Genomic DNA, 23,239 nt, shown 5'->3' with positions numbered 1-23,239 from the left:
GCGTTGCTTTCTATAGAAAAAGAACTTTTAAATACGTTGATGGAATCAATGACGAGTGACTTTTATGATAAAGTAATTAACGACTTTGCGGGAAAACATTGCCGAATAGAGTTAATTTATAGAAAATAAAAAAAAAAACAAGTTTTTCTATAATTGTATTATGTGTGTATTATTTGTATTTTAGAATTAAAGTACATAAATTGTTTATTTTTGTCATTCGCACGTACGAATGGACCCTAGACCATCACTGACGCGCAATTAACTGATTGCCCCTGAAAGTCGGCTTCTTACAGAAACACAGCTTCCCTATCATCAAATGTCACGGCACACCACTGCCGATATTTAATTTATTTTTGAATTTTAAAATATAAGAAAAACAATTTTTTAAATAAAGTTTTACGCATTTATATCTGCAACTTTAGATAATACAAAGATATAAGAATCCATCAAAAAAGTTAATAATAATTAAAATCAAGAAAAAATATAAGTTTCTTTTGAGGTAAGGAAACTTGTAAAAAGTCAGGTACGCGATCACATGATGCTCGTCTCCCCACTTTGCGTAACCAAATGGTCGAGGTTGAAATAAAACCCCAGCAGAAGTAAAAGCAAACATCGGCGTGTGTATAGGACAATAAACTTGAACGGGAGCGAAGATGAGACATGACACCATGTAATTTATGCTAATTACTTTCTAATATTAAAACATTAAAATCTTCAATAAATTATAATTAAATTAATTTTTTGAATGAGTTTGACTAGAAGCATATCGAAAAGCTAGATTAAAGTGAAAATAGCGGTTTTTCGACTAAATAATATTTACAAATTAATTTTTTAATTTGGTGCCGGATTAACCGCAGCTGTTTGAATGCGCACGTGCATGAAGAGTTTTATAGCTTGTCGAAATGGAAAATGAAGGACACTGTTAGAATGCAGAAAACCATAGTGCATGCCAAATATATAAGCACCCACTTAAAACCAAACTTTCGTCTTTGTCTAAAGATTGTCTCTACAGAAGTTATTAATATTTAGGATATTAGTTTAAAATCTTGTATTTCCTGGCACGAGATTCGCTCGATCTTTAATTTTACAGAGTGCTAGAAAGATACAAGCTTTGAAACGAGTGTCCTACAACGTTTTATTTAATAATAACAGTAGAAATCAAATTTATTGTTGCTCAACAATTATTTTTTCGGTTTTTCTACGGTAGTCAAAAACGAGTAAATGTCATCGTTTAAGCTAAAGAATAGCAGGCAGTTGGGAAGAAGTTTGCTTAGCAACTTACTTCAGAAAGTATTGGGTTCTATACGATTTTCCGTTGCTAAAACATGAGTTTCTACTGTTAGTATTAAATAAAATCTATTTCTTTCTTTTGTCCACTGCGCTTAAATAAATACAAATGCTAAAAATAATGCTGTATAAAAATCACTCTTAACGCCGAACTAGAAGTGTACTTATGTCTTAATGCAGCGTGATTATATCGAAGCGCTGCGGAGATCGGTATTTCACAAGGATACAAGCAAGGAGAACCCATGTGCAAATTCCTACAGCATGTGCAGAGTATCAAGCTTTGGAAAGCTCCTCGTTTTGTTAGTCTATATAAATGTAGTACACTACATGTGTATACGACAGTGCCTTAACATGTCGCGCACGGTCCATAAGGCATATGGGGAAGTGCTGGTTGCTATTTCGCTCCTGAGCGCATTTACAAAAAAAAAATTTCACATGGGAAGTGAAAAAAGCTAAAAAAGTGCGTTTTTCTCAGAAAAAGCTAAAAAAGAGAGGAGCTATGAAAAAAAGCTAAAAAAGCTAAAAAAGAGAATCACTTTAAGCCCTGCAATTGTTATTATTAGAAAACATATGGTCTTCCTTATTTCACTTGTTGGATTTTATCACTTAATAGCCTCAAATCCATCATTCACTTTATATAAAAGATTATGAAAACAAAGCATTTTTGATTAAAATCAATTAATTCATTACAATTACTTTTTATCTTAACCTGTCAGCTGCTCACTCGATAATCCGAAAACTTACACCGCTGTTGCGTACAGGTTTTGTGGTTTTTAAAGTGGTTTTCAATTTGCGATATCTCGCTTAAAAATTGTAGTAGATATAATCTGTTTTCAGTTTTCTATCACGTACATATTACACTTTACGATTGTTAACTTCAAAATATTATGTACGTTTAAAAAAATTAATAAAATTTAAGATTTTAAGAATATTTAAAAAATCGTTTTTTTTATAAATTTTTTATTAATTTGTTACATACGTTACGTAGACATGTATATTTTCTGTCAAATAAAAAAAATTGCAGCTTTCTAAATCAATGTAGAGAAATAATACGGCCTATAGATTATAACGCCGATCGGCGTGGGGGGTGGTGGCCTTTCTAAATCTAGGTCAATACACTTTTATTACTGATGATGTGTATTTGATTCTATTTATACGTTATTTAATTTATTGTACTAATAGTAGACTATAATAAGCGATTATTACTTTATAATATTAACGACTATACATGTATATCTTATGTATTACGGAAGTACCACCATAACCGGAAGTACTTTGTTTTTTGAAAGATTTATGGCTGAATGGCTTAAAAAACAAGCTTATTTGTTAAATAGGATAAATATACATAAAAATTTATTAAATTCATGCTAAAAGTAGATAAGAATAACGATTTATAATTGTTTGTTTACGTTTGTAGCTGACAATGTAGCTCGAAGTTGGTATAACTTTTTCCAAGAAAGTTCCCACCCCACAAACCCAAGTCAATGCTTATTGGTCAAAGGATAGTCATTTAGCTATAATATACCAATTAGAACTTAACGGGCATGCTAACTAGGATTTTATTGTCAAATGAACAAAAGAAAGGTCTCCCATAGACTTAACATGGAATAGAGGAGTTTTGTGCTTAAATTTAAAAATATGGGGTAGGTAACAAATATCTTATTCGTTGAAACAGACTTAGTCTATGTAGATAAAAGCCAATCAGTGCTTAAAATCGCCACCAACTAGTTAATTATGAAAGTAAATTGACAGTTACTCCAACTGGAGTACTCCGCAACAGTTTAATGAAAACCTGTTACTCCAATAGCAAGTACTTCATTACAATTACTTTTAATCTTAATATTCTACTAACTATTTGTATACATTTTCCTAAAATTATTTGTATTATTATATGAAGAATATTTGTATTTTTTAAATTCAATTAACCAATAATTTAATTCAAATAAAATTAAATAAATTATACCCAGCATTTTAGATGATGATGAAATAGTAGTTTCAATATATAATGATCCATCTTCATTCTGAGATTTTCCCTGTGTTTTTAAGGCAATCTGTTCAAAAAGATCTTTCAAATCTTTTCGAGAGCGTACTAAAAAAGATCTAAATAATTCTGTAAATTCAACAAAATCCATTTGACTAGAATGAGTAATGGCTGGACGACAAAGAATAGGAGGAGGACTATCGCCATTAGTTCCAGTAATTGCTCCAGTAGATGCTCTTTGACAAAGACGTTCTCTACTATAACAATAATAATGAAAATTTAGCAATATTTGAATTTTTATATTTGGAATCATTTTTGATGTAAACAGGATTAATTGATACCTAGGGTTAGTTGATAAGCATGAATGCATAACTGGACTCCCTAATGACAACTTCATAATATTTTCACACGAAGAAGCAGAAGGAGGACTACTGCCATGCTGAGGACTGGTTGAACCACATTCTAATACCTGATCACCATGAAGTTGAGGACTAGATTTAACACCAGAACGACGATGTTTTGTAGTAGGACTTTGTTTTCGTAAAGTTACATCTGGCTGAGGTTCAGATGAAGCACTGAATTGTGATTTTGGACTACCATCCTATAATATTATAAAATGAAAATATTATTTATATTCTAATAGTGCTTTCAATAAAAAAATAATTTAAAAAATTTTTAAAAAATGTTTGTTAATATAAAAGTAAGTACATTGGAACTTCAGTATATGTCTGCTTTAGAATATGTCCAATTCGGAATACGTCCTGTTTGGACGAAACAAATTTTGCTCAATATACGACTTTTGTTTGGTATACGACTTAATTCAATTATGTGCGCCATCTAAAAACAAGTAGCACTATCAGTGTACTAGACCAGACTAGACGTTCGCAGTCCCACGGTTTATAACTTTGTTAAATTTCTTCTAATTTTAATTTGTAAGTAAAATTTTATTATTTTTATTAATCATGAATTGCAAAAAGGCAAATGAAAAGCAACAGAAAACTAAAAATATGACTAGAATCACAATGAAACTGAAAAAAGAGATTGTTGAGAAATATGAAGGTGGCATGGGTGTTCGAGATTTAACTGTTGCACACCATATTCCAAGAAAGACAATATCGACAATCATGAAAAATAAAGACATTATTAAATTTGCTAACGTTGCGAAAGGGGTTTAATCAATTTCTAAACAGATTATTAGTATTAAGGAGAGTTTGATTTGATTTTTGATTTTGATTTAATGATTTAAATAATATAATACAATATATTGTAATAACTTTAAAAATCTATAATAAAATTTATTTTTTTATTAATGTGCTCAAACAGTGTTTAAATTATTTTACAACCCCATTAATATATCATATCAAGTGGGTTTTTTTACATGAGAACAGATTAATCATTTTTACATTACTTCTTATGGGAAAGGTTGGTTTGGTATATGTCCTATTTGTATATTCGATATAAGTCCTATATTCCTATTTGGTATAAGTCCAAACATCAAAGAACGGATTAAAGTCATATACCAAGGTTCCACTGTATAACAATTCTGATATACAACTTTAGATATTACTTACTAATTTGTTAAAAGAGAATTTCAAAAACTATAGTTAAAAAATAATTTTTTTTAAAAATTAGAAACATATATGAAAATAAATTAATAAATATTTGTAATACAATGCATATCCAGTATTTGTATGTTGATTTAATGTAATGTTATATGGAATATTAAGTAAATTAATTATTTTTTTGGAAAGCTTCTTGCCATCATGATAAAAAAATGTTAATAAATCAAAAAAAGAAACAGAAGAAGGCCGACAAATTTGTGTAGTGATTAATCACTATTGTAGTTATATATATGTATATATATAAAGGAGTTCTGTTGTCCGTATCAGAATTCAAGATGTCATCGCGCGAGTTAATTGTTTCACGTTGCCATATCACCCTTTGCCGGATGTCTGTAAGCGGAATTAGGATTGGTCGGACTCTTACCACATGGGGCAGCTGTAACCCGGACGGTGGGCAATATAAATGGAGACGCTCCATGTGTGGAGCCATCTTTTTTTTGCTGACCAGATCACTGACTGGACAGAAGAACTGTTGGACTTGTTTGAGGAATTCGTCGAGGCGTACTTTGTAGATTAACGTCGTTTGTACCTATTGTATATATATATTTAAGCATAGTTCTAGATTTGTTTTGTACTTGTCAGGTATATGCTTGTTATAAGATTTGATTCATCTAATTTATGTCGCGAAACGGGGAAAACGTAATTGTATAACCGTAGATATTGTGATCCTAAGTTTATAAAGAATATATAGTTATCGATACTTCGTCGTGTGCTTAAATTTATAAGATCCTCTACACACTTGCCATTTTTATACATTGGGAACATTTCATTCATCCTCGATACTACATTGGCGTCCGACACAGGATTAATTCAAGAGCAAGGGTGAACCTATTTGTGAAAGGATCAAGATTGTAATATTATTGTTGTATTTCCACTGTGAATTTAATAAGTTAAGGTGTGCACACGTTGGTTAGCTGTGTTGTTTGTCATGCTAAGGGTCGTCATGATGGAAGAACAAGTCACCTGCAGCCGTCAACAATCTGGGTCGACGGAAGTCAGTAATATCCCGATTGTGACAGGATTTATGGAGATGATTCCCTGCTTTTCAAACCTCCTGGCGACATGCTAGATATCAGCCATGTTTTTAAGACAGTGGAGAATGTAGCAAGTTTGGCAAATTGGGAAGAACCGGTGAAGATAACAGTGATCCAGGTAGGATTAAAAGATGAGCCGTTATCAGTTTCTTTGACCTAAAGGAACAGGGTGTTACTAGTTATAGTGAGTTGAAAGAAGCCCTAATAAAGTGCTTCAGCCGCAAGGAACGTGAACAGGATGCTTTTAGTTTAGTTCTTAAGGTGGCCCAAAGACATGATGAAAGGGTTTGTGAATACGGAATTAAGGTCAAGTCCTTGCTATCTAGAGCTATAACCCAAAATCCTAATTTAGAGATTCTTAGAGATAACTCTATAAAGGAATGTTTCATGTGAGGATTATGTCCTGAGATCAGGAAACAAGTAATGCAAGGGCACCCGAGAACTTTAGATGAGGCAATCAGTTTGGCTGAAGCTGAGGAAGAAATTAAAAATGCCTGTGGTAAAAGAACAAATGTTAGCGAGATATGTGTAACCATGGATAAAGAAGGGGACCTGGTCAAGAGGGACAATAGGATAGACGAACTTGAACGGCAAATAAAACAATTGAGTGAGTCGCTAAAGTCGGTCTGTGAGTTAGTAAAGGAAGAAGGAAATCGGAGGGAGAGTAGGGGAGAAAGTAGGACTTGTTACTCATGTGGAAAACGTGGACATAAATTGAGATACTGTAATCAGCATAGGAATTTAAACTAAGACATGGTCAATTGAATGGTCAGGCAATTGACTGCCACAAACAGCTAACACTGACCAATGAGATAATGTTAAATAACTGCGGGTTACCGGTCATTAATTGTAGATTGATGGGACGCCAATTGAGAGGACTAGTGGATACAGGGGCCGAAAGAACCGTAATAAGAAAGGAACTAATAGATTGGGTCAAACTAAGGAATGAGAAATGTATTGTGAAAAATGAGGCACTTATTGGTGGTATGGAGGGAACCATTATCTCGAGTGATGAGGCTATGGCTGTAAGGATAGTCTTGGATGAGGGAGGCATTTGCAAGGTGAAGATCCCAAGTATCGCATTCCCTGAGAATGCCTGTTACGATCTCATTATAGGAATGGACATCATTAGCCAACAATCAGGGATACTGGGACAATTAGGGCATGAGATAAGGCCAGTAGGGGTAGAATATAACTATAAATTCAATATAAATATAACAAAGAGTATCGCAAGTAGTAAGGATGTATGGAACCTGGACCATCTTGAGCAGAGCACTAAGGAAAGGGTGTTTGAAGTCCTTGATAAGTTTCCAGACGTTACTGTGCAGAATATCACTGAGATCTCCAGCACAAAAAATTTTGTACATAGCGTGGAACTAACCTCCAACCGACCCATAAATACTAAGCAATACTGCATCCCATATGGGTACCTGCCAGCCCTCCAGTGTAAGATAGATGAGCTTTGTCAAGCGAGCGTGTGTGAGGAAAGCATATTGGTGTGGAACTCACCCTTACATGTAATTCCGTAGGAATCTGGAGAGATCAGACTAACATTAGATTTATGGAAGATAAATGATATGACCGTGCCACAGATATTCCCCATGGCAAGAATTGATGACATTTTTTCTCAACTTGAGGGGAATGGTTTTTTTCTGTGCTCGACTTAAAAGCGGAGTATTTTCAGATTCCATTAGACCCTGCAGTGAGACACGTATTTGCCTTTTCGACCCCGTGGGGCAAATACCAATTATGTAGAATGCCCCAAGGCGGCAAGAATAGCGGACGTTATTTTCAGTTTCTAATGACCAAAATTCTAGCTAGATATATAGGAATTAGTTGCTATGTCTTTCAAGATGACATCATCCTGTTTTCAAGGAGCCTCGATGATCATCTACAGTTACTTAAGCAAGTCCTGACAACATTAAGCGAAGAGGGGTTGCGTTTAAATCCTGAGAAGTGTCAACTTTTAGCATAAGAAGTAAGGTATCTGGGTCATGTCATAAATAGAGGGAGAATAACTCCATCCAGACCTTACCAACATTGAGTCTATAAAGGGAATTAAACCACCTATTAGCGTTAAGCAAGTACGTAGCTTCTTCGGGATGGTGGGGTTTTTTAGGAACATCATCCTGTCCTTCTCCAAGGTAGCCTCTCTGCTTACGGAGCTCACCAAGAAGGGTAGGGATTTGTGTGGAGTGAGGCTTGCCAGACAAGTTTTGAGGGTTTAAAGGGGGCCATATCCAACCCTCCCATCTTGGCTCATCCTGATTTTTTTTTTTTTAACTCTTTCCGCCCTGTAGGCACTAAGAGGGCCTCTTATAGATGGCCCATTATGGGTTCAGCCAGGCCCACAATGGGGCGACCGGGTGGTGAGGGACGGGGCCCGACACATCCAAGCGGACCAGGTTCATCCTGATTTCAAGGACTTTTATTTACACACCGATGCCGCGGCAGTGCTAGAACAAAAAACTAGTAGTGGTCTAGCACCGATAGGTTACTATAGTAGGAAATTCCAAGGTGTGGAGTGCAATTACTCCACCATAGAAAAGGAATGTCTGGCCATATTGTTGGTGTTGAGACACTTTAAGCACCTGATTCTTGGTCAGAAGACAATAATCCTATCAGATCACAAGTCGCTTATTTTCTTAAGCAACATTTGCAATGGAAGTCGTAGGTTGACTAGATGGGTAATGGAGTTATCTGACTTCAATATAGAGGTAAACCATATTAAGAGGATAGAAAACAAGGCGGCCGACTTTCTTTCACGGAACGTCAATGGCATCAATTATCTGGATGGTCACATAAAAGGAGGAGAAATTCCACGCGAGAGCGAGATATCCGTATCTCAAGATAGCGATAGTGTTTTTGGAGCTATAAAAAGGGATATTTTGCAGAGTGATAACCCTGGAAATTATTTTGATAATTACCTAATAAAGAATGATTGTTTGTATAGACGTTTCTATTGGAAAACCCGCGAAACTCATGCGGACAGAATATGTGTGGGGGAAAGCATAGCTAAGAGCTTAATTAAGGCAATTCACAAGAATCAATTAGCAGGGCACTGGGGGTATTTAAAACAATTAAATTAGTAGAGAGGGGTATTTTGTAAAGAATTGAAGCATGTAGTCGAGGTGGTAATCAGAAATTGTTAGAAGTGTCAACGTTATAACATTCATAGAGGTAAGGCCCCCTTCAAGAAAATGAAAAAGCGAGCATCCCATTTCAAAAGGTGGCTATTGATATCATTCAAAGGTGGCTATTGGCCTCATCAACATCACAAAAATGTGGCAATCGGTTCATCCTTGTGATAGTAGACATATGCACACGCTTCATGGAGGCCCATCGAATTAAGGATCAAACTGCATGGTCCATTAGTAATTTGATATTCGACAAAGTTGTTTGTAGGTACGAAGTTTCCGAGGTGATTGTGACTAATTTCTTGTCATCCTGTTTGCCGATTGCTGTGAATGGCTGGGAATACGGAGGAATATAACTACGACCTATATTGCCTATGTACTAATGGAATGTGCGAACGGGCTAATAAATCAATAATTGAAATGATTTCCAAGGTTTCCAGCGAAATTACCTTGGAGTGGGATGACCTCATTGATCCCGCTTGCTTCGCTTATAACAACTCGCATCATGAGCATTATAACTCCGTCTTGAATGAGTCGCCTGCCTTCCTTCTTTTCAGCACAGACCTGCAAACCCCTGCCTTCAGTTGCACCACAAGTCAAATGACTATCAACGAACGTAAGTCATACCTTCTAACCAAATTGCGCGTGTTAAGGGACTTTGCCTAATGTCGGCTTGTTTACCAGCTAAGAAGGAATAGAGATTATTGTAACAAAGGAAAAAAATTATTGTCTTTCAGTGAGGGGCAAAAGGTATGAGTTCGGCAAAAGGGGCGAAAAAGGAATAAGTTCTCTCCTAATTATTTGGGGCCATTCAGGATAATAAAGGTGATAAATCCGACAATGTATAGAGTAGAGGGGTGTATTAAACATGACATGGATGCTGTGCATGTTGATAGACTAAAATTATGCTGTGGGTTGGATCAGCCTAAACATAGAAGGAACCTGTGTGTGAGGGAGGTTGAGTGTGTTGAATCAGATGAAGATGAGGAGGGTGTTGAAATGTGCTTGGTGGAGCATCATAAGATTGGGGGAGTGTAAACGATAACAGTGATTCGTCAGGTCACCAAAACAAGGAGATGGTGTGTGGGACAAGGCCATACAACCTAAGGGAGAGGAAGATTGATTTTCGAAAATTGCATTTCGGGCATTGATTTAAAAGGGGGAGATATGTAGTGATTAATCACTATTGTAGTTATATGTATATATATATAAATAAAAGAGTTCCGTTGTCCGTATCAGAATTTAAGATGTCGTCGCGCGAGTTAATTGTTTTGCGTTGCCATATCACCCTTTGCCAGGTGCCTGTAAGCGGAATTAGGATTGGTCGACTCTTACCAAGTGGCACAGCTGTAACCTGGATGGCGGGCAATATAAATGGAGACGCTCCATGTGTGGAGCCATCTTTTTTTCGCTGACCAGATCACTGACTGGACAGAAGAACTGTTGGACTTGTTCGAGGAATTCATCGAGGCATACTTTGTAGATTAATGTCGTTTGTACCTATTGTATATATATATTTATGCATAGTTCTAAATTTGTTTGTACTTGTCAGGTATATGCTTGTTATAAGATTTGATTCATCTAATTTATGTCGCGAAACGGGGAAAACGTAATTGTATAACCGTAGATATTGTGATCCAAAGTTTATAAAGAATATATAGTTATCGATAATTCGTCGTGTGCTTAAATTTGTAAGATCCTCTACACACTTGCCATTTTTATACGTCGGGAACATTTTGTTGATCCTCGATACTACATTTGTTTATTTTTTCCTGAAGAAGGCCAATAAATTTGTGGCCAAAAATGTTTGACTGTAAGTTTTTTATGTTTATTTGCTGGAAAATTTGAGTTTAGGAGTGATTTGCGACTCTATATGTATGGTTCCAGTTTTTGAAGAAGTTATATTTAAAAAAAAAAAACAGTTAAAACTGAACAAAAAACAAGTAAAACCACTGTGGCAATAGCAAATGCAGACTTTGAGTAAAAACTCATCAATCAATTAGTTATTTATATATGTACTTTCTACTTTAGGCAATTACAGAACAACTTAATCTCCTTAAAACAACCTATCCCTCTCCCATTACAAATAAACCAAATATCAAACCATAAAACCTGAAATAATTTACAGCAATGTGAAATTTGATATGTTTATTTTATTGCTTTATTGCATCAAATTACAATAAAATAAACATAAAAATAGCATTTTCATTATCCTCTACTATCTCACATTGTTAGAAAGACATAATGGAAATAAAAGATATAATCATAGTTTCTGATTGCCAATAATTTCACAATTTTGGAATAAAAATTAGGATCTAGAGATGCCACACAAATGTTTGAAGGCAGTTGACCTCACACAACTCCTGTAAAATTCAGTTAATTGATTAAATAAAGGTTTTTAAATAATTATATACAGTATTAACAAATCTAAAATTTTTTACAGTTCTGATCACTTTTATTTCATATATTTACATGAAATGACAAGAAATTTTTCATTTACTATTTAATAACAACAATATAAGTCCAAAAAACACAGAAAAATTTTATTAACTAAAAGTCAATAGATTAATTTTATTTTTGTCAATTCTTTAGGATATTTTATTTTCTGATAAGATTATCTCATATAATTAGCCATACTAAAATAAAAATTTTAATGAATAAGTATGATTAGTAATATAGTAATTTTAATGTTTAAAAGATAAAATTTTAATTCTATTTCTTTATTGCATGTTTTTTTATTTTGTTGTGTAGGCTATTTGTTTTCTTTCAAAATTCATCTTGATGAGTATATCAAACTTATCTAATAGTTTATCAGTTTTTAAATTAAATGTTATGAAGAAAATTAATTTTAATTCTTATTAATATTAACAATAGATTATTAAAAACAAAGATGCTTAACTCTAATTGCTGCAAGTGATGTTGTAGATTTCTTTTTTCTTAACTTAGTTGTTCCAACACCAAAACTAGAAGCACGTTTAAAACCAGGCAAAGATACATCCATAGATGAACAACTGCTACCCAAAGAACCAAGAGTCCATTTACGTCCACCAAAAACCTAAATATCAAATAAATTTTATTTAAAATTAAAAGAATCTCAATTCATATAACAGGTTTAAATTAATTCTTATTCCCTATTGTAGTTTCATGAATATTACAGTTTGTCATTTACTTTTAAAAATATAATGTCTGCTTGTAATGAATTTTAATGTGTTTCAATAGTAAAATGGAAATGGAGATAATTTTGTGATGAAGAGAAAATAAGACAATAATGTTTAGGACTTTTTTCCTTTCAGTTTCTTAAAAATGCATTTAAAGTTTTTGCAATATTTCTGATAAGCATAACTGAGAATCAACAGGTAGAGATAAATGTGATTAATAGCAAATATCAAAGCCATAGCATAAAATGAAATTACAATTGATACTAAAATGAATGTTCAGATATCTTTTATATTGTACATTTTATTAAATGTAGTTGCATGCATACCAGTGGCATGCCAAGAAATTTGATAAGGAAGCTGTTGTTTTGTAAGAAAGCAGACTTTTGGGACAATCAGTTAATTGTATGTCAGGGAAAAGCCTAGGGACTGATCGTATGTGGGTGGTGATGCTGGAGGCAAAGATGACACATGTCCTTACAAAACAGTTTATCTTTGACATAAAATAACTTACACTATGAACAAAATAGTCTGCTTTGAAGATTGGGTGCTAGGGGCGATGACCATTGATTTTATGGAGTTACTTGACCATTGATGATGACGGTGATGGTGAGGGCAATGGAGATGGCAATGGTGAGGCCCCGGGGCAGAGATGATGTAGATGAGATGGCTGGCTTAGTCATGAGTCCTTCGATTTTGGGACGAGTTAGAACAATAGATGTGACACAGACTAGGTGTGATTACACTAGGTGAGAATCAGTAATTCGATCTTGAGATTTGGAGTTTTTATAGGATTTTTCCCTCAAATCTCACCTTTTGATTGGTCCTGTATCCCCTTCCTTGCTTCCTGATTGGTCTCCCTTTTGTTTCTAGGTGAAAACCAAGACTTGATCGGTCACAAGAAAGGTCCATTTCATGGTGTCTGTCCAATACCTTTTTGTCAACTCTGACCAGAGTTTGTTGATAAAACTATAAGCCATGTGCTCATAATTCAGCCCATTGTTCCTATTTTCTGTCAATTTTTGAATTTTAATGATCACACGTGATGTTTTTCTAACCTGTTCTATACTTGTATACTAGGTATGTGGGTAGGGTAAAGGCAGGGAAAAACAACAAGGACTTTACATGAATTTTAATGGATGAGGAAATAAAATTTATTCTGTGTAATTACAACATAGTAGGTCTTGATACAAGAGACTTATTAGGTTTCTTTATGGTAATTTACAATGGCAAATGCATATATACATAAAAATAAAAATATATACACAACGAACTTAGTGGTCTTTTGACCCCGATTCTCATATCCTCTGTACAATTACGAGAATAGTTACACGTGTGATGAGAACACCACAATTGGCTAAGATGTTGAAAAAAATGTCTTACACTTGTCCTTATTAGTTCCTTTGTCACTGAGCACTCATTCCTTGTTGATGATTGCTAAATTCACATGGATGGAATTGGATTGTCTTTTACTTAGTCCAACTTCCTAGCATCCAAATCTTTTCACTGGTGACCAATTTCTTTCTCACTCATGGCAGGTATGTAGCAAGCAGGAGATCCCAAATAAAAAGAATGGCTTTCCATGATGATACATTTGGATTTATACCTCCCGCCATTAGGGAGTACGTCATTCACACATGGTCCAATCCTCACCCAATCAGCAGATACATCATACACAATATGCACCACATTAAAATGTGATGTCGCGATACAAAATGGAAGAGAATGAATTTAGTACAATATATGACCTGATACAGAACAAACAAAACACACACAAAAAAGGAGAATTTACAATAATACTAGTGCTGTAGCACAACAAACCATTTAATCTTTCCCATTTTTCGACTATTTATTAGTGCTCGTGTCAGCTCCCTCTTCTCCAGCCAACATTTCACCTGATCCATTATGTCAGTCATCTTTGCATTTGTTTTAACAACTACAGTTTTCTTGTCTTTCCTCCCTCTTACATAACTAACATAACATTTGGTCTGGCTTGACAATAGCATTTCGCTTTTAATATGTAAAAATTAAATTTTAGTTTCAACTGTTCTGGAGCCTCACAGTTTCCATAAAAATTTTAAACAAATACTAGAAATGACAAAAATAAACAGTTTATTTATTTTAATTCTAAAATAGAAACATTGACATAAAATAAAGATATAAAAACTTGTTTTTATTATTTTTTATGAACTAACTCTATTGGGCAATTTTTTCCACAAAGTCGTTTACTACTTTATCATAAAAATTGCTTGTCTTTGATTGCATCAAAGTACTTAAAAGCTCTTTTTCCATTGAAAGCAATGTTAGTGATGACAATCTTTCCTCCGACTGTGTGTTCCTTGCAAATTTGCTTCATGGTTGATAAACTGCACTCAACAGATGCATTCGTAGATGGTACCATAAAAATTAATGATATTAAATCATATAATTCTTTTAGTACATCTTTGTTCAGATTGCCATTAATTATAATATTTTTTATGTCTAAGAGTGACTTGCCAATATAGTCTGGACACAAATATAAATATTGCAATTCATTACGTAATTTAGATAAATCAAAAAATTCTTCATTAAAATTTGCTTAAAGAATTAAAACTTGCTTCGGAAAATTGATTTTCATATTATTTAAAATTATTAACATCTAAAACTGAATTATCTAAAAATTCTAAAGATTTTCAGACAAAATCTTTAGAATATAATTATAATTAAATATAGCTGTAAAATAACATACATAAAAATAACATAAAATATTCTTTACTTTTTAAATCTTAAAACAATCCACTTAGTCAAATAGCTCCCTATGAGTGACTAATGGATGGAATCATTGGAAGTGTTATTTAATATTTTCGTGTGTAGCATCCACCAGCTAAACCATGAGAGATTGGTGCTCTGTAAAAACCATGCACAAATGTGTGTAATCTGGCTGCTTTACACCATTCATATATTTTCGTCATGGAAGCTATCCCATATTTGAAAATATAGCTCTTCCATTTGGAATATGCATATACAAATTTATATTCAAATATACAATAGCAATTTTATCATTGTTTTTCACATGTATAGAAATTTGTAATAAAATACATAATGTGGTTATAATAAAATATTAATTTTAAGTAATTCAAAGTATGTTAAAATATAAAAATAATCACACAATATGTATTTATATTTTAGAAAATAAAAATTCCATGGACAGCATGACACTGGGTCCAACCAATCAACAACAGGACTACTGATTAGGAGAATACTGACCAAAATTTTTGGGCAAGCTGTAAGTTATAATAAGAATAATGGGCCTATCACTAGCATCAAACTAGGGGTCACTAAACTATGGCCCGCAAGGTCAGTTCATCTGGCTCATTGCCACACTGTGCCACAAATGATCTAAAATATAATTATTTATATGGAAATATCATAGATTGTAGATGAACTTACTATGTAGAAAAAAATTAAAGTGTAAAAATGTAAGTAAAAATGCCAGAAGTGGTCCAATCTGATTTTTGCATCTGATAGTAATATAATTTTTAGGAAAATCAGTGAAATAAAAAATTCGGTGACTTTGGATATCAGAGCACGTTTTGTGTAAGTACAGTGGTGTCTCATATAACGCACTTAATCCGTTCCAGGTGCACGTCCGTTAAGTGAAACGTCCGTTATACGAAATGCATTTTCCCATAGAAATATATGTTAAAACATCTAATTTGTTCCACAGCATAAAATAACCATACTGTATCATAAAAAAATGAACATGGGGTGCGTTCTTTTATTCATCTGCGTAACTCTGTGTGAGCGACATCCATTTAAAATTTCCTGCGGAACGCGTTCCTAAATTCAGGTGGGAGTGCACGCCCATCAAACAGCAAAAATGGCCACTTGTAGCAGTAGTTTACGGTGGCCCCCATGGCTCAGATAGTTTCATTTCCGGGTCCATTGTGTGGTTTTATGAATGAGAATTTAGAAATTGTGAAAGCGCAAGTTAGTGCACGTGGGGATGTAAGTGTCTTTACAATTTTTGTACTGTTTTTTTTCGAGGCTATTTTGAATGCTCTTTCAACAAATAATCCATTTTATGGTTAAATTTTACAATTGGGACCCTTCTTTGGACTTTTAAAGCTCATATTTTAGAATTATATATTCCTCCATCACGATACTATCGATAGTGCGAGCGCCGCCATCTTTCTTTCTTTCACTGTCGTTCCTAAATGCCTACAAACAGAACAGCAGCACACTCCTGTAGTAGCGGAGACGCAGAGTGACTGCTATTAAAGAACGCATCCATGGAGCAGTCACCAATTATGCAGGAAAGTCCATTGTTTGCAGCCAGTTTGTTGCTCGAGTCACGTAATGGAAAACAGAAAGTCCGTTGTTCGCAGCGTCCGTTATTCAAGGCGTACGTTGTACGAGGTACCACTGTACCTGCAATGAAGTTTCTGAGAAAAGCAAATTACGAGCTTGCTGCAGTGGTTGCATTTGTGTATTGGTAAATAAATATGTTGGTTTCCTTTATTTTTTGTGTATTCAGTATACTGTATTGAACAAAATAGTTATACAGCCCACACTCGTAATTCTCTGTTATCTGGCCCGCTGTGAAAAAAGTTTGGTGACCCCTGCATTAAACAATAGGCAGAAACGTTATTTGGTGTGAATAAAATAATGTATAGCAACAACATACATAACTCACAACAATTCACAACTTAGATTTAAAACCATATAATACATATATGCTGACTGGGTACTGTAAGCTTCTGGCTGTGTTAAAAGCTTTGAATGACATCATGTGAGTGCACTTGTTTGCTGCAGCACAAGCAAGCAATCAAGTTCCCACAAGCATCACACTGACTTAAAACGGCTAGCCACTAGTTGTCAATGTAAAAGCTAACACAAATGATAAAAAAGTTTACATGTTAGAATAAATTATTGGCGTAATTGTTCTTGTGGATGTACGCCATAGTATCAATATATATTTCATTTTAATTTTTGTACAGTTTCCTTTCTTTCCTTTGTCTATTGTTTGTCCCTTCTAGAAATTTCCTTCTCAACCCTTTCTTCTTGGGTGATACTGACTAATCCTTTTAGAACAAAAGAGGAATGTGGCCCTGAGGGCTGTGTGTGTGAACAACAGCCATTCTGTGGGACTCTGACAAGACAAGACAGTAGAAGTGAATTCTCTACTGTGTTTCGGCAGTGCATAAAGAAGAAGAAGTCAGATGAAAGAATCAAAAAAAATTCAATCTAGAAAGATTATTGAGTCCCAAAATTGCCATTGAAGTGAACTGGGAAATTACCCAACAACTCCAAGAAAGAGAACATTTTGAAAATCCATCACCTCAAGATCATCACCAGTATTTGGGTACCCACTTTCCTCTATCCTATCATTGGTTTCTGATTATAAAATTCTTCCTCACTTAGTTTTAATTAGTTATAGTTAGTTTTAAGCATGTAGTTATAGTTTATATCAGCGGTGCCCAACCTTTAGTCTATGTGGAGCAAATTAAGAATTTAAAAATTTTAGGCAAGCCACACATAGAACAATGACCTTTTTCTTGAAAAAATCAGCCACAATAGGTAAAACAAAACACAATAATATTACACTACTACTAATCTACTACAAATTAAATACAATACAGGATAAACAAAACTTATTTATTAATAATCAATGTGAAGACTGACATTGCATGTCTTCTGCCAGTTTATTGTACTCTGGTGCATAAGGTGTTACAGCAAGAGTCATACAATCATTCAGATGCTCATTTGTCATTCTGGATCTGAACTTTAATTTTAAAAATTTCATTGTCGAAAAGCCACTTTCACAAAGTTGATCCAAAGTAGGAGTTTAATCTTTGAAAAGTTTCCTTTACAAGTGGATATTTTCTCTCATCCACAAGTATCCAAAAATAAGTTTGTGATACTCTTGTTTGTAATTGTAGGTCAGATTGAAAATCAATTATTTTCATTTCTAAAATACTGACATTTTTATTCAATATACTTGCAATCTTTTGTGATATTTGCGATATTACAGTATATATATAAACAATATTATATAAACAATTTGCGATATTTCAGAAATATTAATATCAACAAATGGATTTAAAATAAATGAAACAATTGGATGAATTTTACAAAAATCAGAAAATCTAATTTCGAAATTATTTTTAAGTTCAGCAAGATTTTCAGAATATTAATCTGATTCAATTTTCTTATATTTATGAATATAGTTCTGTAAATTTGGAAAATGGCTGAAGTTACATTCTTTAATTTGGGATATCCACAAATTTAATTTTGACTGAAATTCATTTACACTTCCTATGAATTGAAAAAGAGTTCTTTGTTTCCCTTCAAGTTCAAGATTGGGTTTATTCATTTTGGTTGTTATATCAGTAAGTGTGGGATTACGAAGAACCGCGGTGTTAAAATTCGCAAATGTAGGTGAGTTTGATTACCACAAAAGGAGGAGGCAAGCAAGAAATACACTTAAAACTAACTTTATGTACAAAAATTATATATACAATGTCAATGTCTCCACAAAGTTGGTACATACATAGCACATGGCGGTTCACAAAACAAAAGTCCTTCGGTGAGAAGACAAAGAGTTGAACAAATCCAATCGGTTCCAAAAAAACTATTCGCTTTGTGAGGTTATAAACCAGCAACCGATTCACTTGTCTGAATATTATATTGTACTTCAAATTTCTCCCTCAGATGGAAATGGATTACCAAAACTAGGAACTTCCTCACACACACAAAGAGAAGGAAGGCCAGTTCACTCCTATTCACACAGCACTCATGAAAAATCCTTCTTTTTTCGAACACCAGGAACCAGAATGATCCATTGCCGGTCCCTCACACCTTATATAGCCCCCACCACCAACACACTGCTTCCATACCAATAATGCCCAAAAAGTAGCAAATATATATATATATATATAAAGGAATATTTTACAATTTTAAATACATTTCATGTACAGGAATAAAAAAATTACAACTTACAATATTGATATTGACGACAATCAGAACATAGACAAGAAAATAAACAATAAAATAAGATAACCTGACAATATACAAGGATGATACATAAGAAAGGATAAATCTGACAACCAACCATGATCATTAAGTTCTTCATAAGTTTCGTTTCTGGATTCTACAGTTTTATCTCTGGAAGAAGATCTACAAATCATTGTAAGACTTTTCCCTTACTAAGCCATCTAACTTCAGAATGTTTTAAAGTTCCATACTCAGCATCAAGTTCATCAGTCAGTATTTTAAATAATCTGTTCTGAAGTGGTCTGGCTCGAATAGAATTTACAATTTTTACAACTTTCATGACATGTTCATAATGCAACACTTTTGTACATAATGCCTGTTGATGGATGATGCAGTGATAATGAAAAAAATTTGAAAACTCAGCATCATTCTTACGTAATGAGATGAAGCCAACACCAGAACCAATCATAGCAGGTGCTCCATCAGTTGTAATGGACACAAGTTTTTGAAGGGGCCATGTTAATTTCTTTAATGTAGTTTTTAATAACTTTGTATATGTCCTTTCCACGTGTATTTCCTTGTAGTGGCAAAACTGATAAATATTTATTTGAGCAATATTACAGATGTCTGTTGATTCATCACACTGTAAACTTAAAAAAATGCATTTTTCTAAATCTTTCTTTGTTTGTAATTTGATATTTTCAGACATTGCTTCTATTCTACGAGTGACTGAATTTCTTGATAATGGAACATCTTCAATAGCTGATATAATTTCCTTCTTATTTTTAAATTCTTGAACAATGTTTGTGATGCAGCAAGCATTGCTTCTTTAATTATGTTGCCATTGTCAAAGGGTTTTTTGTGCATTGCAAGTATATGTGCAATCTTAAAGCAATTGTAGAAGCTCTTGATTTAGTCACGGACTTAGTAAATACAGATTGTTGGGCAACTAATGTGGTTTTCAATTCTTTCACTTTAGATTTTCTTAAACTGCTGTTAATAGGATATTCAGTATCATATTTTTTATGAATCGTTGTAAAATGTCGTTCTACGTTGCACTTTTTTCCAATAGCAACTGTTGAACTGCAAATCAAACAAATACATTTGTTCTTAAAATAAATAAAAACATATTTCTCTTCCCAATCTTCTTGAAAATTGTAAGTGTATGTCCATTTTTTTCTTTTTCTCTGGCTCATATTCAGACATAATTATGCAATTAGAATAACTATAAGATAAATATAATTGTTAGTACCCTTACATTTACTCTTAAAATAAATAAAATGGTAAAATCTTAGGCGATCCTGACTAATGGTACAGTGCCATGTTTGATCCCTGCTTCGAGAGTAGATGATACAGTCTGCCACGGGATGGCAGTCAACTACTTCCGGTAATTGGGAGAAAAAATTTATTTTTAGCACAAACTTTTGTCCACCTTGTTTACAAAATATATATATTTCTTAAAATTTACGCTTGCCTCCTCCTTTTGTGGTAATCAAACTCACCTAAATTTGCGAATTTTAACACCGCGGTTCTTCGTAATCCCACACTTACTGATATAACAACCAAAATGAATAAACCCAATCTTGAACTTGAAGGGGAACAAAGAACTCTTTTTCAATTCATAGGAAGTGTAAATGAATTTCAGTCAAAATTAAATTTGTGGATATCCCAAATTAAAGAATGTAACTTCAGCCATTTTCCAAATTTACAGAACTATATTCATAAATATAAGAAAATTGAATCAGATAAATATTCTGACAGAATCTAGCTGACTTCCAAAAAAATCTGTCTTACTTCACATGAAATAAAGATTATCAATTATTAAAATTGTATCTTGTAACTCATGTTGTACCTGTCTTCACATTCTCCATTCTCATATAAAAAGTATATTGACAGTCAAAACTTTCTCTTAATTAAGCATGCAGCACATGATAAGCAAGACCAGAGAATTTGCCCCTGCTACTGATTCAGTTGTGGCACCAAGGTTTGCCTCACATCATTAGATGTCATAACACAAGCCATCAATGTTGTTGTTATTCAAATTAGATTTCAATGCGCATGAGGGTAAGTTACTACTTCCAGTTTTTGGTACACATCACAATTCAATTTATATCAAATTAATTAATAAAAACTGCATTAATTTACATTTCCATAATATAAATGGCATCCAATAATTTGTATTTAAAGGTACTTGACTCAAATTAAATAACAAAAATTTATTAATATATTATGTTTATATTATAATATTAATGGTTAATATAATATTTATTAATACTAAGTAGCCAGTTAATTAAAATTTAAAATAATAAAATAATAATTAAAACTCTGGTTTTTACACCAAAATTGAAACTAAAATTAAAAATGAAATCAAAATTAATTAATTAATTAAAATTTAAATGAAAAAAATTGAAATATATTTTGGAAAGTGAGGATAAAGTACTTGTCTGTCTTGACTAATTTGGTTATATTGTAGTGCTCCGCCACTTATTGGTTGTTCGGTTTTGTATGTGTATATTGTATATATCATTGTAATAACTTTGTGTTACTTTTATTGTATCGGGTTATTATTATCGCGTTATTATTGTATCGGGCTTTCCCCTTGTTGTTCGTTGATGACACGTGACCCCTATTCGAACCACCTTTGAAAGGTGCGTGCAAAAAGGGCCCTTGGATTGGTCACAAAAAGATCATGTGAGAGAAGGCAACAGGACTGTATAAATAGAAGGTCCAGGTGTGGAAGGTCCAGGACTGGATTATCCAATAGACAAATTAGACAAATGTCTAAGGCCCGTAATTCAGAGGGCTTCAGTGCAGAATCTTTCTCTGTTTTAAAACGAGTTAAAAATTACTTAAGAAATTCAATAGGACAGGAAAGGGTCAATGCTTACAAACGAAACAATGCTTACTAAAGAAACAGACACTCTCAAATGGCTAGATTGATCAATTTTCTGAAATGAAAATCCAAAAACCAAAAATTTAAATATTTGAAAGGCTAATTAATGGCTAAAATTATATACAGTAAGACTTCGCTTATCGCTGATTCGATATAATGCAGTCTGCTTGACGCCTAAAAAACACTCAAAATTTATGCTGATTCACGTGGTATTTCATTGATTCGTATATAATACGATTATTCTGAAACACGAATCAATCAGCAAAAAGTGACAATTCGTCTTAGCGCTGTACTTCCCTTAAACCTATGTTTGTTTTGTTCAATTTTGGAAAAAATATAACATCATAGATGCCATAGGAAATACCGACTTCTCTTGGCAAGAATTAACTGATAAATGCATGAGCGGAGTGTGGAAGAAGTTATGGCTGCAGGTATTCAAGAATTTTCATCGAGAAGAGTCTATCGCTGTATCGTTAGGTTGACAAAATTGTCAACTTAATCGATACATATGTAGACGAGCAGGATATTGGGGAGTTACTACAGGTTTCTGGTAAGAGCCTTACCAACGACGTCTTCAAGAACTGGCAGAACAAGGAATTCGTGTGAAACTGGAAAATAGAGATTCTGAAGACGAAGAACCAAAGAACTTGCTACAGATTTCCTTAGGAAAAGTTTGGAAATGATAACCAAAATCGTTAATCAAATTGTAGCGAATGATCCAGATTTTGATAGGAGTGCCAAAGCAAAACGAGGCATTCTTGATGCGATCTTCTGCTACCGACATTTGCTTAAGGAAAGAAAAAGAAAGCAACCAATGAAACTACAGGACTTCATCGCAAAAAACAAGTTTATGTTATTTGACATATATTATTATGTGAAAATTTATATAAAAATAACTTAAAATTATAGTAAAATTGCTTAGTTTTTGGTCACGTGTTCCCATATCCCTATTTACTCTATATTAAAATGGTCTCGTTTAATGCTGTTTCACTTAGCGCTTTGTCGTCTAGGAACGCATCCCCCGTATTAAGCGGAGTCTTACTGTACATTTCTCATTGTACCAGAAACTCTTTTGTTGTACAATTATCATGTGTACCAGAAACTCTTTTGTTGTACAATTATCATTGTATTAGTGTTTGTATTCTCTATTATTAA

The 23,239-nt window shown here is 33.5% G+C and overlaps 1 protein-coding gene across 3 annotated transcripts in view; it reads right to left on the bottom strand.

Annotated features, from left to right (window-relative positions):
* Positions 1-23,239, bottom strand: part of LOC136974308 (uncharacterized) — a 290,946-nt gene that overhangs the window by 71,699 nt on the left and 196,008 nt on the right. For all 3 annotated transcript variants that reach the window (XR_010880624.1, XM_067269150.1, XM_067269149.1), the window contains exons 25-27: positions 11,961-12,116; positions 3,610-3,869; positions 3,251-3,525 (exon numbers count right to left, since the gene is read on the bottom strand). Coding sequence is in view for 2 of the 3 variants with exons in the window: in XM_067269150.1 (XP_067125251.1) it covers positions 3,251-3,525; positions 3,610-3,869; positions 11,961-12,116 (691 nt within the window). In the remaining variant the exon portion in view is untranslated. The remainder of the gene's footprint in view (positions 1-3,250; positions 3,526-3,609; positions 3,870-11,960; positions 12,117-23,239) is intronic.

This window comes from Centruroides vittatus, unplaced genomic scaffold (genome assembly GCF_030686945.1).
Source record: "Centruroides vittatus isolate TY-2023 unplaced genomic scaffold, ASM3068694v2 contig_347, whole genome shotgun sequence".
NCBI lineage: Eukaryota > Metazoa > Arthropoda > Arachnida > Scorpiones > Buthidae > Centruroides > Centruroides vittatus.
This window is presented reverse-complemented; position numbering and strand designations above follow the sequence as displayed.